This window comes from Crocodylus siamensis, chromosome 8 (assembly GCF_052110815.1).
Source record: "Crocodylus siamensis isolate JL-2025a chromosome 8, ASM5211081v1, whole genome shotgun sequence".
In the NCBI taxonomy this organism is placed as follows: Eukaryota; Metazoa; Chordata; order Crocodylia; family Crocodylidae; genus Crocodylus; species Crocodylus siamensis.
The window spans coordinates 1,750,872-1,764,483 of NC_143402.1; the positions used below are offsets into that span (position 1 = coordinate 1,750,872).

The 13,612-nt window shown below is 39.1% G+C and overlaps 1 protein-coding gene across 8 annotated transcripts in view; it reads right to left on the reverse strand.

The window, feature by feature from the left end:
* The window catches only part of KLHL13 (kelch like family member 13), a 108,236-nt gene that overhangs the window by 23,577 nt on the left and 71,047 nt on the right, over nucleotides 1-13,612 (reverse strand). For 7 of the 8 annotated variants that reach the window (XM_090059236.1, XM_090059238.1, XM_090059235.1 and 4 more), the window contains 4 exons: nucleotides 6,978-7,119; nucleotides 2,569-2,670; nucleotides 2,172-2,304; nucleotides 1,479-1,675 (listed from right to left, as the gene is read on the reverse strand). In XM_090059236.1, coding sequence (XP_089915362.1) covers nucleotides 1,479-1,675; nucleotides 2,172-2,304; nucleotides 2,569-2,670; nucleotides 6,978-7,119 — 574 coding nt within the window. The remainder of the gene's footprint in view (nucleotides 1-1,478; nucleotides 1,676-2,171; nucleotides 2,305-2,568; nucleotides 2,671-6,977; nucleotides 7,120-13,612) is intronic. The other variant, XM_090059239.1, reaches the window with a different exon arrangement.

Genomic DNA, 13,612 nt, shown 5'->3' on the forward strand with positions numbered 1-13,612 from the left:
GGGATTTACCTGAACTTAGCAATATGATCACCGTGGGATTTTAAGCAGGAGTAACGCCTGTTAAAGAGCAGCCTTTTCAGTGCAGAAATGGCCAATGTGTTTTCAGAGACATCTCATTTCCCAGCTGCAGACACAGCCTCTGCCTGCCTGGAGAAGAAAGCGTTTTAACTTTGAAACCCTTGCACTGTAGATTCTCCTGCCACAGGAGGTTTAAAGAACAGGGGCAACTAACATTTTGGGGGGGCTGTCCTAGGCATCCTTGACCCTGCTTCAGTGCAGGGAGATGAACTAAAGAGCCTGCCAAGATTTCTTCCAGCTTGGCAGTCCTACCATTCTCTGTTCCTCCCACCTCCCATTTTAAATAGTCTTCCTTTGTCTGTGCTGAGTGCTGGCAGTGTGAAAGTGCCTGCAATGTTTTAAACATGCCATTCACATTTCCACTGCAGACAAGCCCATGATGAAGGAACTTCAGGAAAAAGGGAAAAACCTTGCCTGTCTTGGGGCACCATGCATTTAGGGCTTTGTATTTAGCCATTAGTGCTGAGAACATACGTTCTATTGTATTTCACTTTTGTTATGGCAACTCCAACTAAATAAGAACACAGGATTACTTTGTAAGCTGCAAATATGCTGTACCTTGCTATATCTCCAGTGTACATGTGCACGAGCTATACTTTAATTAAAAACTTTAAAGGTGATCCTATGGGCTTAAGCTCTACATTTATCCCCATTTCAATAAGCCTTACTTGGTGGGAGAGGATGGAGTGTTACTAACTTCTATAAAGGTTCCTCTCTTATAAATTGTTATCAAGGTCACTACAGCAAAACATTCATCAGTGTAAATTCAGGGTAGATTTTGTTCCTTTATACTGTGAAAAGATACATGGTAGTCACCACTGAACTTCATCTAATTAGCATTATTACAGCATTCCCTAACTAGTTCCTGTACCCAATATACTATGCTTTGTTTAAAGGATAGTTGTATCTGCACTGATTCATAAAGGACAATGTTGTAAATGACCATGTCTAATTACATGCTTCATTCTCCACAAAAGATCTTATATAAAACACTTAAGTTAGTAGTTATTTCTTTGTATAACAAATAATTAATTACTGCAACTGAAATCAAGGTTTTTTATGCTAAGATACAAATACAAGAGCCCCAACTAAGCAATCCAGTAAGAAATTAATCAGCAATTGTGTGACTTCGATGTAAGTTTCTAGTTCACATTAAGCTTAAAAATGTTTGAATATGGTATACATGTAACCAAAGGCCTTCTTTGATTAGAGATATGTATTGAAGTTTTGTTTTCTGCAGCTCCTTTAAATTTAGAGTAATAATTAAATCCAAACACAAAGTTATCTGCAGGAATACACTTAAGTTCCTTATGCACAATTATAATACAATTGCTGTACCTTAAAAAAATATCAGAACTTTAAACATCAGATGAAATTTGTATCAGATCAAAATGTCTTACCCCAGATATAAGAAACACTTTACAGAAGTCCAAAACGGGTAAAATCTGCAAAAAACTGGCAGCTTCAAGAGTGTCCTGAAGGTTGTCCATGTTGAGAGAAAGTTTTGCAGTATAAATGAAATCAATAATCTTCTTTAAACCTATTTTGTTCACACCATGGAGCTTAATGCACATTAAATCTTGCTCCTTCATTCCACCTAAGAATGATAATGAGATAAATTAAAATGGGTATCCAGATTAGATAGTTTAATGAATTTCTGTTTGTAATATTAAAGAAGTTATATAAGCTTAACTTAAAAAAAATGTAACTCTTTAACTGAATTTAGTTATGATGATATTACCTACAACAGTGCGCAAAATTTAGGATGTAGTTTAAATACCGACTGGAATATTTAACAACCGGAAGTCCAAATTAGAATAATTTAAGAAATAACCATACATATGCAGGGTCGGATTAATGTATAGGCAACTAGGCACATGCCTAGAGTCCTGAGCTGCAGGGGGGCCCTGGTCACCCCATTTGCCTCTCTTCCCCTCCTCTCCACTGGCCTTGCCCCTGCTGCAGCTGCTTCCTAGCACCAGGGTAGGAAGGGAGGTCTGGACGGGCCCGGGGTCCATGAGTTTATTTGTTTAGGGCCCGCTAAAGAATTAATTAGGCCCTGTATATACATATGACAGGAATAAAAGCATTACCTGTGAACATAGCCTTGAAATAATCACTAGCTGATGCCATCATAGCTCTATGAACAGGAAAAACTTCATCACCATCTCCTGGTACTAATGTCACATCACAAAGCAAGCCTTCTATTCGCAGTTGGTCAAAACCCTACAAAACAAAATAGAAATTTGAACGGACTATTCAAACAGAAGTGACAGTACAGTAGGTTGTTGCGTTTGCTTTAAGTAAATTTATTTCATTTTCAATACTTACACTCCCTGGTAATTATTTGAAACATCAGATTAAGTTCTGGATTTCCATTCTATCACAATCTGATGTCCTTACATATACACAGAAGTACGCACAGACACTTTTTTATAATGAGGTAGGCATAGATTTTTTGGATCAGAATCATCTTTAAAAAATACTTATCTTAGACAAATGCAGGATGCATGTCTGTCCCAGGTATATTTTCTGTTCCATACTGGTCTTTTCAATGTACTGTACAGCCCAAGAGTGTGTGAGATGCTGCAACTTGAGGTTAGGGAAGGGAAGAAAGGGCGAGTTTTACCCAACTAGCATCTTGGTCAATTTTTATTATCAAGGTTTATAATGTAAATCTCCCCAGTGTATTAGTATTTCTGATGTAGGTCCCATTTGCTGAGAAGTCAGAGCGCCCAACAACAATAAACTGGATCTCAGATTATAATGACACCTTAAGAAAGGGTTTCTCAGGACAAACCAGCCTTGGGTATATTTAAAGATTAATCATCACTGGCTCCATTCATGCAGGGCAAGGACTAGCACCCTCTTCCTTTATCCCAACACAGCAATTTTTTAGAATTTATAAGGACAGAAGAATAAAATAAGGTATGTAAACAACCTTTACAAACTGGACCAATCTTTATTAAAAGTCTTGAAGTAATTTTTCATTTTTTAAACAAATGATTATATAATGCAAAAAGGCATGAAAAAGCTCAGTATTGGGAGATTCTCTTCTCCCCCCACCCAGAGAAGTGCTATAACCACTACGTTACAGAGCAATTTTTCTCTTTGCTTGCTTGATCTGGCCACATGATGCTGGCATGCACATCTGTCAAGAAGTCCAGCTTGAACAGAAGAGGTACCCAATGGTTAGCTGACTCTCCTGGGAAGTGGGAGATGCGGGCTCCAATCCCTTTGGAGTGAGGGAGGTGTAGAGCCAACGCCTGCCACTTCTTCGTGGGCAACTGCTCTAACTGGTCCCTACCAGGCAAAAGCAAAGCAGCACCACAACCACTCGCACGGTCAGCCTTCAGCTGCCTCCGGGTATGGCAGCGAGTTAGGCATATCTGAAGAACACCCAATGGAGCGGGTGAAGCTCTGTCTGGGAGCTTGGGGTCTTCCCATCTCCAAAACGGACCCAACAACTTGGGCAGGTCACAGAGGCACCAGGACATCTTTAAGCTCCAAACTATAAGCATGTAGTGTGATTTCTGACTCCCGAGGCAGGGTCAAACTGGACCACTTTTGCTGAGTTAGCATTTTGGACAATCCACTAATTATAAACCAGCCCTTCCACTACTTTCAACAACCAAATCAACGCATTTCAGTGAATCCCATGATGTGTCCCTGTAGCCTTTACACCAAACCTTCTGAAGCTAGCCCCTGGAGATAACAGACATTAAGGGTAGAAGATTCATTCTTTTAAGAGTAGAATCTAAAGGGGAAAAAGCTCTGCTAGTCTTCAAACAGAGCTACCTGCTGCAGTACTGGCTGCCATACTTGCAAATGAAGTAAAAGTCTCTCTGCTACAGAACTGATGACTGAAGTCACTTTCTGATAAAACTGGGAACTGAAGACACAGCAACCTGCACACCACCTTTCTGCTTCTCTGAGGGCCCTTTATAGCACTGAATCCACTGTCTGACTGTGGGGATCTTTATAGCTCAAGATGCCTTCCCATGGGAAGGTAATCAATTTACCCATGTCAGTAACCTTGGTTCTGCCTCGAGGGAAATCCTTCCAGGAGGTTAACTTTGGTTTTGTAAAAGCTTCAGGAAGAGGCGATTTTCCATCAAGTGACTCTATGGCACTGCCTTGCATCTCTTGGAGCTCACTAGAAACCCTTAAGAGACTTGGAAATAAAGTTTAGAACAGTTTGCTCTATCCCAAAGTGTGGAGGACAAGGAATACCAGATGGAGGAAAATGGCAACTACTGGTGCTCTCATTATAAGTCACAGAAAAGTCCTACTTCGGGTTTGTCTGAAAAAACCTTGTGAGCTATTTATCTGCACTATCAACAAATGTTAGAACAGAAGTGAATTCTTCAGGGAATCATCCCATGTGAGGCTATGAGAACACAAGCAAGTTGCTATGACTGGAGCCTCCGGTGCAAATTTATAACCCATTAACCACATACCCTGTCTTCTGCGGTAAATACAAGATAACTTATCCCAGTTCCACTGAGGAACAAGCTCTTCCACACAGGGCAAGAGCTCATGCATAAGCCATTACTCCCAAGTAGTTAAGATGTTAAATTACGCCCCCCTAGCCTGTTCATGTAGACATGCCCTGAGTAAATTTGTACTCAGAGACTGACAGGACTGTGTGGGTTTCGGGTTTGAATTCTAGCAGAAATCAGAACAAAGATGAGGCACTTTGTACAGTTTGGCACTTTAGAGCCTCAGGTGTCTGTGAGAGGATTAAACTTATCAGCCAAAGAGAAGTCATTACCATGGGAGTTTGGGTGACCTACCCGACAAAAGCAGAATTTAGTCCAAAGAAGGCAAGAGCCCAGGTTTAAAGAGTTGTCACCACCACAAGAGTTAGTTTTGGCCAAACCACTTCTCCAAGTGGAAGTAGATACAACGTGAGCACTTATTCTAGAGTTGTGTGTTTCAGTTTAATTCATTTACACCTTGCACCAAACTGTTCACTCCTACACATAATCACTGCAAAAAAACCTCTCCTACTTAAAAACAATCAGAGGTGATATGTTACCAATTCACAGCATCCCCAACAAGAAGTCTGTGGGTGTTTCAAAACATATGAGGGAGCAGCAGGCATGTGAAGATGCTGTACTCAGATTCCAAGATGCCAGAGGTACAGGCCAGGGTCTGTCTAGCAAACCCGCTTTATTGCAACCATAACAAATCAAAACAAGGGTTTACAATGAAGGAGTCTCTCATCTGTGGAGAAGGAGGAGGGAGAAGAGCCTTTACCCTGCCGGAAGTCGTTGAAATACAGGCATGTCTGACCCCTTCTTTGTTAGGGGGTAAGGATACTTCCAGTGATATTAGTGAAAGCACCTGACAAATGTACAACCCTGTCTAGGCAAGTTGACCTGAGACCTGCAACCCATCACCATCCTCTAGAGCTGCTGGGACTCAGAATTCTGCTCTAAGCACATACTCCAATTGCTGGAACAACTGAAGTGATTCTCCTCTCTGAAGCAAGGTTTCTAGGCTGGAAGGCTGGCAATAGGAAATGCAGGGCATGAAAAAGCTTACAAACTCCATACACTGCCTTATAATTACAGTTTCAGAAGGTTTTAATGTACATCAACCATTTTTTCTTCTTTACACTTAATTCTTGGGAGATCTTTTTTAAAAGTCTTTGAACACTGCTGTTGGTTATCCTACTGCAAACACTAACCCAAGTTCATAAAGCAATTAGCAAGTTTAACAGTAAGCGCACCAATCACTATCTGGTTGTGTAAATATTTGCAATAAGATAATCCTACACTTCAAGGTCAGTTTGCTTTAGATAGTAAGGAAAGGAAAGTCAAAGTGAACACTGCATATCTCAAGATAAACGTATTGCAGGTAAGACTGACAAGTTAAGACTACCAATGTATTCATCTTAAATTAGATCCCTTAGTTCTGAAGAATACACCCAAGAGACAAGTATATGTTAACAGTTGTGTTCATCTATAAGAAGGGAACAATTTTTGAAGGGTGCTTACTTCTGACATTTTAAAGTTAAAGCCAGTACACCCTGTACTGCATCAGGTACAGTTGGGTGTATAATGTGCAATGTACATACTGAAAACAATATGGTTTAAACCAAATAAGTGAATTTAATATAATTATTTTTCTGTAGCTGCACATGCCAGACAAGATAAACTAAAAGCCATTTCACACACATATGCCTGCAGAAGATAGGTGCAATGATTATTAAAAAAAATAAATGAGGTGGCATATTAACAGACCTCAGAGGATAATGGAAAAATCTTTGCACCTGGAGAAAGTGCAGGAATCCCAACAGTGACTTTATGCATGGGTCAAACACTGCATTGTCCAAAGCAAAGGGAAGGCACAGATTGCTGCTAAAACAGCATTAATGGAGAGCAGTGTGTGGATGGATTAAATAATGAAATTGTCCTGCCAACTGATACGCGTGAGCTATAGGAATGCAAGGAGAAGAACATGGAATTCTCCTTCTGATATCTTTAGCAAGGTTCAGAAAGGTGAGACTAAAAAAAGGCAGCTAAATAAAAACTGACTTTCATCAAAAGAAAGTGAAAGCCCAATTCTGTAAACTTCAACTTGGTAGATAAGGCTAACAGTGAAGAAGAATATAATTAGAGGAAAATGTCGGGTTGTCCCAACAGCTGATGTGGACCGAATTTTCAAATGGTAAAAGAAAAAAAACAAAAAAACAAAACTTTTTTCATGACAAAACGAGATTTCTTGTGTAGCAAAAACTCACTGGGATAGGCACGGGCGCACACGCAAGTTACCATGAGGTAAACTGGGACATGAACTGGGACACTTGTCAGCAACTGCCTGTGAAAATCCTACCACCCGTTCTCAGGACAGGTACAATACCACACGTGGCAATACACGGTGCTACTTACCTGTAGTACCACAGAACTGTGAGTGTTGCTGGTGAAAAATCTGGTGGTCCCTGTCTTCGAAGACTGTAGATGGGCAGACACGCCCATATCGCTGCTACCGAGAGACACTTTCATGTGAGGATCTTCCTCTTCCACCAGAGATCTAAAAAGATTTTAAAAAACCAACCTTAATTCACATCTGTTTCCATTAATCATTGGTACACACTGAAACCAGAGTGGGGGGAAAGTTCTTCTGATTTCGGGGCGAGTTGAATCATGTCCTTATGATTCCTGAAATCGACCCAAGGGGAACCTGATGCGTTTATGGGTTGTGGATAGTTTAAATACGTCAGTGTCCCTTTTCAGCTTTTCAATAAAGACCAGTAAGAGTTTTGATAAGCAGTCTAAAACAGAGCTAATTCAATTTTAAAAAGAAAAATATAGAATTGGATACTCCCCTACAAATTTATCTCCATTAGAATTTCAACTCAGTTTAAGATGCTTTGCACTCTCTCAGATTTGTGCATCAAATGGCCATTTGAAAATATTGATGCAAAAGGTATTCTTAGGGGTTTAAAAGATTAATTTTTACAGATTAAGCCATCTTGATTGATTATGGGAGAAAAAAAAGCGATAAGAGGTTTCTTATATAGAGTTGCACACAAGCTTCAGACCACATCTCAGGGACATGCAACTCAAAGGGGCTTTCTGGATCAACTAGTCCAGCCCCCTACTTCCCAGGCAAATGGATCAAACAGCCCTTTTCATACAGCGCGACGGTTCAGACCATCTGGGGACATTACTGCCTCTGAAAAAATATTTGCCAAATATTAAGTGGGAATTTCTTTTAAAAAAAACAGTGTTTTAAATTGCCACAATGCTGCTGGCTTGCTCCTTTCATCTTGTGATTTCACAAATTTATAAAAATGTGTCTGACATCCAAGATCTATACTTATATAAATGCTGTTTTATTTATATTTAAATAAAAATATACAAATGCAAGGGTCTAAGCACACAGTTTATATATAGTCCAAGAAACAACATATTTTGGTTTGTAAAATATCTGGGCATTACAACTTTAAACTACAATTAGCTAGTCTCAGTATCTGCTGATTTGTTTAATGTAATAAGTTATCAGAGCGCACACTGCAAGCTTCCATAGCAATCGGATGCACACTGCATGCTTCTACAGCAATTTGCAAGCCTATTATTAACTCACAGAACACAGGATGCAAAAAATCCCTTTCTTAAATCAAGCATTCATAATACATAACCAATGTGGATAAAATTGCTGCAAATCTCAGAAATAAAAGCAATATACAGATTATAACATGCAGGTAAAAACATTGGCCTCCAAACTAGTTTCAGAAATCACTTAAAATGTCATTGCCACAAGCCAAACTGAACTTTGAAGCTCCAACTTTTCATATTCCTCTTTCCTTGAGGAAGCCCAATTAAGAAAAGAAAAGGGCTTTTAACAAATTCTCATCAGCACAGCAGCTTCAGGTTGACTAATTAAAGCAGTTTCTGAAACTTCAGAATTTTTCTGATAGCATTAACATGTGTTCATTCAAACCCATGATTATTTTTTAGAACCAGCCATAAAGCAGATTCAGGACAAATCATTTTCATCACTAACAATGCACATGGGTTTGAAACAGAGAGATTTCATGTACACAGACGTAACACCACCACACACTGTAGGAACGCGGGCATGTTTAAAGTCAAATGCAGTAACCTAATAATTACACATTTGAACAAATTACAATAAGTGTGAAAGCATTTCTGCAAGGAAAACTGTACAGTCAGTTTACAATTAAGAGAAGTTAAGATTTAAATCCCACTGAAAAATTTCTTTAGAAATATAAAGCAATATTTCACATTGAGTATTTTGCTCAAAGTTACACTCCAAAGTTCATATTGGACATACAAACAGTTGAAACATTCAAGGGAAATGAGTGCAGCAGTTTCTAGTTTGGTGATCTGTAACATTTAACAAGACACTAAGTGAAACAGTTTTCAGTTCATGACTTGAACATTTTAACAAGAAACCAAGCAAACTGGCTCTGTCCTGTCTGATGAGACTGAGTGATAGGTGGCTTTATTTGCCAGCCATAACTTTCTATGCCACATTTCTCAAAAAGAATGGTCTTTTTTTGGTGTAGCAGGAAGGACAAAGGATCATGAAGATTCGATTTTAAATTACATTTCCTTTCACAGAAATGTAGCCATTTTTATTGGAAGCTGAAGATAACCATAGAAGCAGTGACTTTCAATCAACATTTCAACTCAAAGAAAGAAGGTTCACACCTCCCATACAAAATAACTAGAAAGACAGGTAGGAACACTTCCTTGCCAAAATTTTTAAAGGGCTTTTAAGATTTTGGCAATAATGCACCATGCTGAACCTAGACACTCAGACATATGCACTATGAGGTTTGCAACAAAGGTAAGGCCTTGCCCATGAAAGCCCTTTTTTTTCTCTTTTTCTGTCGTGATAGTAATAGTGGAAGCATAATTACTAACAGGGTGCTGGTGAGCATTACCACATTTTAATTACCAAGACATCCACATCCATTCTTCATAGGCTTTAAAACAGGCCATAACAACAGTTAACTGTTTCCACTAATCCTTCCACCATTGCTAGCACAGCTGCAAATTAAAAAAGCAAACCTAACCACAGTAACTCAACCAAGAGATACAATAATTTGCACCCAAGGTGTACTACTAGGGGATTTGCTTTCCCCCTCCCCAAGGTTTAAAGCATGCACTGTGTATTGACATGAACATAACAAATGAGAGCCGAGCTATACAAACAGTTTACTCTCTTTACAGCAAAATTCTCTTTCAAGCTGCAGAGATAAAGCAGAGCAGTCACTTCATTAACACTGGCTATATTGCTCTACTTTGATAAGGATTTATTTTATAAATTGAAAAAGTTATCTTTAGATTTTATCTGGAAACTTCTGCTTAACCATGTTCTGATCTTTGACCTTTGTCCAAATACTTATTTGAACAGCACACGGGGCATGCGTGAGTGCATGCGTGTTTAAGGGAGGGAGCTACAAGGATTTCATCTTTTTGCCTCCTAATTTTGAGATAATAGCCAAATATAGACAAAATAGAGATACAGAACAAAAAGCTCTCAGTTTAAGCTCTTCTGAAGACAAATGCCTTATTCTGTTATTCCACAGACCAGCATTCTCGCATGTTCATTTTATACAGATGCAGTTTGCAGTATGTCATTTTGTTCCTATCAGTCATCTCCCCCTCTCTCTCTCTCTCTCTCTCTCTCACACACACACACACAGAGTAAAATCTTAAATTATAAAATGTAAGCTTGAACACTAAAAAAATACAAAAGTCAAGGTTTTAATATCAGTTTTAACTTGGGCAGATCATGCTAATATGTACATATTACTCTGGCAGATCATGCTAATATGTACATATTACTCTTTGAGCTACATTACAGGACCCTAAATTTTTACCCTCTGGAAAGGCATTTGGTGACCTATTGGCACTACCAAATTACTTCCTAGAATATCTCTTGGATATTAAGGAAACAAAAAACACCAGCCAACCATAAGATATATTTTATTACTTCCCAAGCAAATCAAGCTCATTCAATCAGAACTGTATCTTAGTCAACACTTTCTATCTTCATATAGTTTCACCTGAACTTCCAGCCAGTCATTTAGAGTTTCAAAAGTTAGCTCTCTCTGAGCTCCTATTCGATAGCCCCTTCCCGTAGCCTCACACCAGAAAGGGGAGGAGGCACTTGAGGCACCTCTTGCAAAAAGACCTTAAATGCTTCAGAAAGAATAAGTGCTCTCTCCATTGTATAGACAGTGCCAATAAAAAACTGGAATATGCCCAAGGTCTAAAAGTAAGTTAATACCAGGGACTGGAAACAGGCCCCTGATATCCTCATCCACAGTGCTCATTGAAAAATGCTGCTTCCAAATGACCAAGTCCCCAGCCCCAACCCTGACAGCAGCAAGTCTTTTTATTAACATGGCATTAAAAACTCATCTCTGCACACGGTGATAATGCTCATTTCCTAAATGTTTTCAGTACCGATATGAGTACACAAAGTAAAGGCAAAAGACACGTGCCATAAGGAAAGAAACATTTAGTTTCTTTTTTGTTTCAGATCGAGTCAAAATTGAAACTGACTTTAAATTATGTCCATTAACCAGGTTTTCATGAAAGTGATTTTTTTGCTACTCATTCCTGAAACACATGACTCATCCAACATTATAGAACACTGAACTGGTAAAAAATATGAGGTATATATAGTTCAGGCACTGTTACCAAAAGCATTTTATTTGTATTCATTAACACTGGCCTGCCAAGCCCTATAATTAATTAGGTAATAATGAATGTAAATATATTGACTGGCGCTTTATAGTAAGTACAGTATATCACGATTAGGCACAGTAGCAAAGGAGAAAGCCAATTCATTTTCTAATTAATTCTATTGTTCTGATCAATAGAAGTCATTAAATAAGAAGTACAGTAATAGCATTCTTTGATCAGGATAAAAAAGTTGATACAGGCAAAGCTAGAGCAACTGCAATAACGTACAACAACAATTTCACAACAAGTTGTTACAAATGTGAATATTAACACTACTTTAAATTAAATAGAAGTAGTCGGGGCGGGGGGGACACGACGACACACCAGGCAGTTTTCTTCAATTATTAAAAGATTAGGAGAATGCTGTGGTTAGATATGGAATGAATCTAGGAAGTACCACAGCAGATGAAATCAGTGCTTCATTATTTAACAGCTTGACCCAGCAGGAAGGTACCGATAACTGTGTACGAACCAGCTCACAATTACCTGCTTTGGGGCATGACTTCTTAAAAAGCAGGGTTTGGTCCCAGCTAATATAACTGAGGACGTTCATATTTTATGTAAACATCTAGCCTTTCTATCTCTTCTAATGGTTATATTCTAAGTCATACTCTGCTTTTCAACATAATTCGATGTCACCTTGCTTTTACAGCAGGGGTGCTCATGTCCTCTCTCAATTTGCCTTGTCTGTACCATTCACTTTTGGTACCTTTATCATGTTTCCTTTCACTCGTCTCCTCTCAATCTCAAATCCTTTCGATCTCATCCACCTGCCAAAGATTACATGGAAACCCTTTTAGAAGCACGAGTGGAACCGCAACCAGCCAAGTTCTGAAATTTCTCTCTAAAGAACATTTAAGGAACAGAGCAGTTGAACAGTGATGGGGAAAAAAATCAGTTCCCCTTCATCAGTTTGGAGGGTAATACTGCAGTAGTCTTTTGACAATACTGAAGCACCCTAGAAAAAGCAATCAAATTCAAATATAAGGAAGAGAAAGTTAAAAGTAGCTATTTAGACTGTCATTCAACACCTATCTTGTCATTGTTTGAAAGACATAATAAAACTCAATGGCTCTTAACTATCAGTTAGATGGTTCAACATACAATTCCTTTAAATCAAGCCATAATGCCCTGTACAAATGTAGCTAAAGGAACTACAAGTACATTTAAGACTCGACTTAATTGGTAGAAATAAAAAAAAAAAGTGCCCAGTGTCCCAGTGAGAGGATGTAATGAATTTCCAGTTTTATCATCACCACCTCCAGATTCATATGCTGTCACCCCCTAGCACAAGACTTGGGGAGAGGTTATAGTTTCAAACAATCCAACCATCAGAGTACAGGATTTGAGATACAGTCTGAAAAAAAAAAAGACACGTTCATCCTCCAGGCAGACCCGTGGGTTTTGCAGGTCTACTCCCTACCTTAACACCATACAACACCTCTTCTGCAAGGATCCTTGCCACTTGCCTTTTCTGATCACACTTTCTACCTGCCCTTACTAGGAGACAGCTCCCCTTAGCTGTCTGTTTTAACAGCAATGGCATGAATATTCAAAAGGAAAGTCTAATCTCAACCATCAACCAAGAGTTTAAATTTCCTAAAAAGCATTTGTGGGTTGACTATGCCCCACTTTATCCTTTCTTAATCTTTTCTTCACTGAACTACAAAATCTTCTGCTCTTCACATGTATTACCATAGTTTGCACGTCTACCTTTCCTAACAGATAGCAAATCAAGTGATAAAAATGTTACCCATTTCTCCACCTACCTATTCACTGCAACTGGACATGGAACTAAATTGGTCTGAGTTCCCAGTGCTGCGTAAGACATTTCTAGAGTATCTGACCTCGCACTAAAAGTATCTGCATTTGCAGTAGCATTATTACCTTACCTTTACTCAACAAACTCGACGACACTAAGATACAGCAAAATCTTAGCTTAGGTGCCACTGGATAGCAAACGTATCTTCTGTATCATTACACATTGGAGTAAGAAGTCCCATGGAACAGTGAAGCACTCCCTCCTTGAATTGCCTAGGATCTGGACAAAACCCAGGCTACATTTTCTGATCTCCTATCCTCCTGTCTCTTGGTGAGTGCCCTTGCTGCCAGGCTACTGGCTCTGTTTGGACAGGTCTCAATCTTCTGTTTGGAGCCACTCCTCTTAAAATAATTAAACACTCAATGAAGCGAGGGCATGAACCAGGTGAGTGCACTGGCAGCTAAATTAGTTTGATGCCAGACATGCATGATTACATGCAGGTGCAAGGCACTGAGTACCTAACCCTACCAACAGC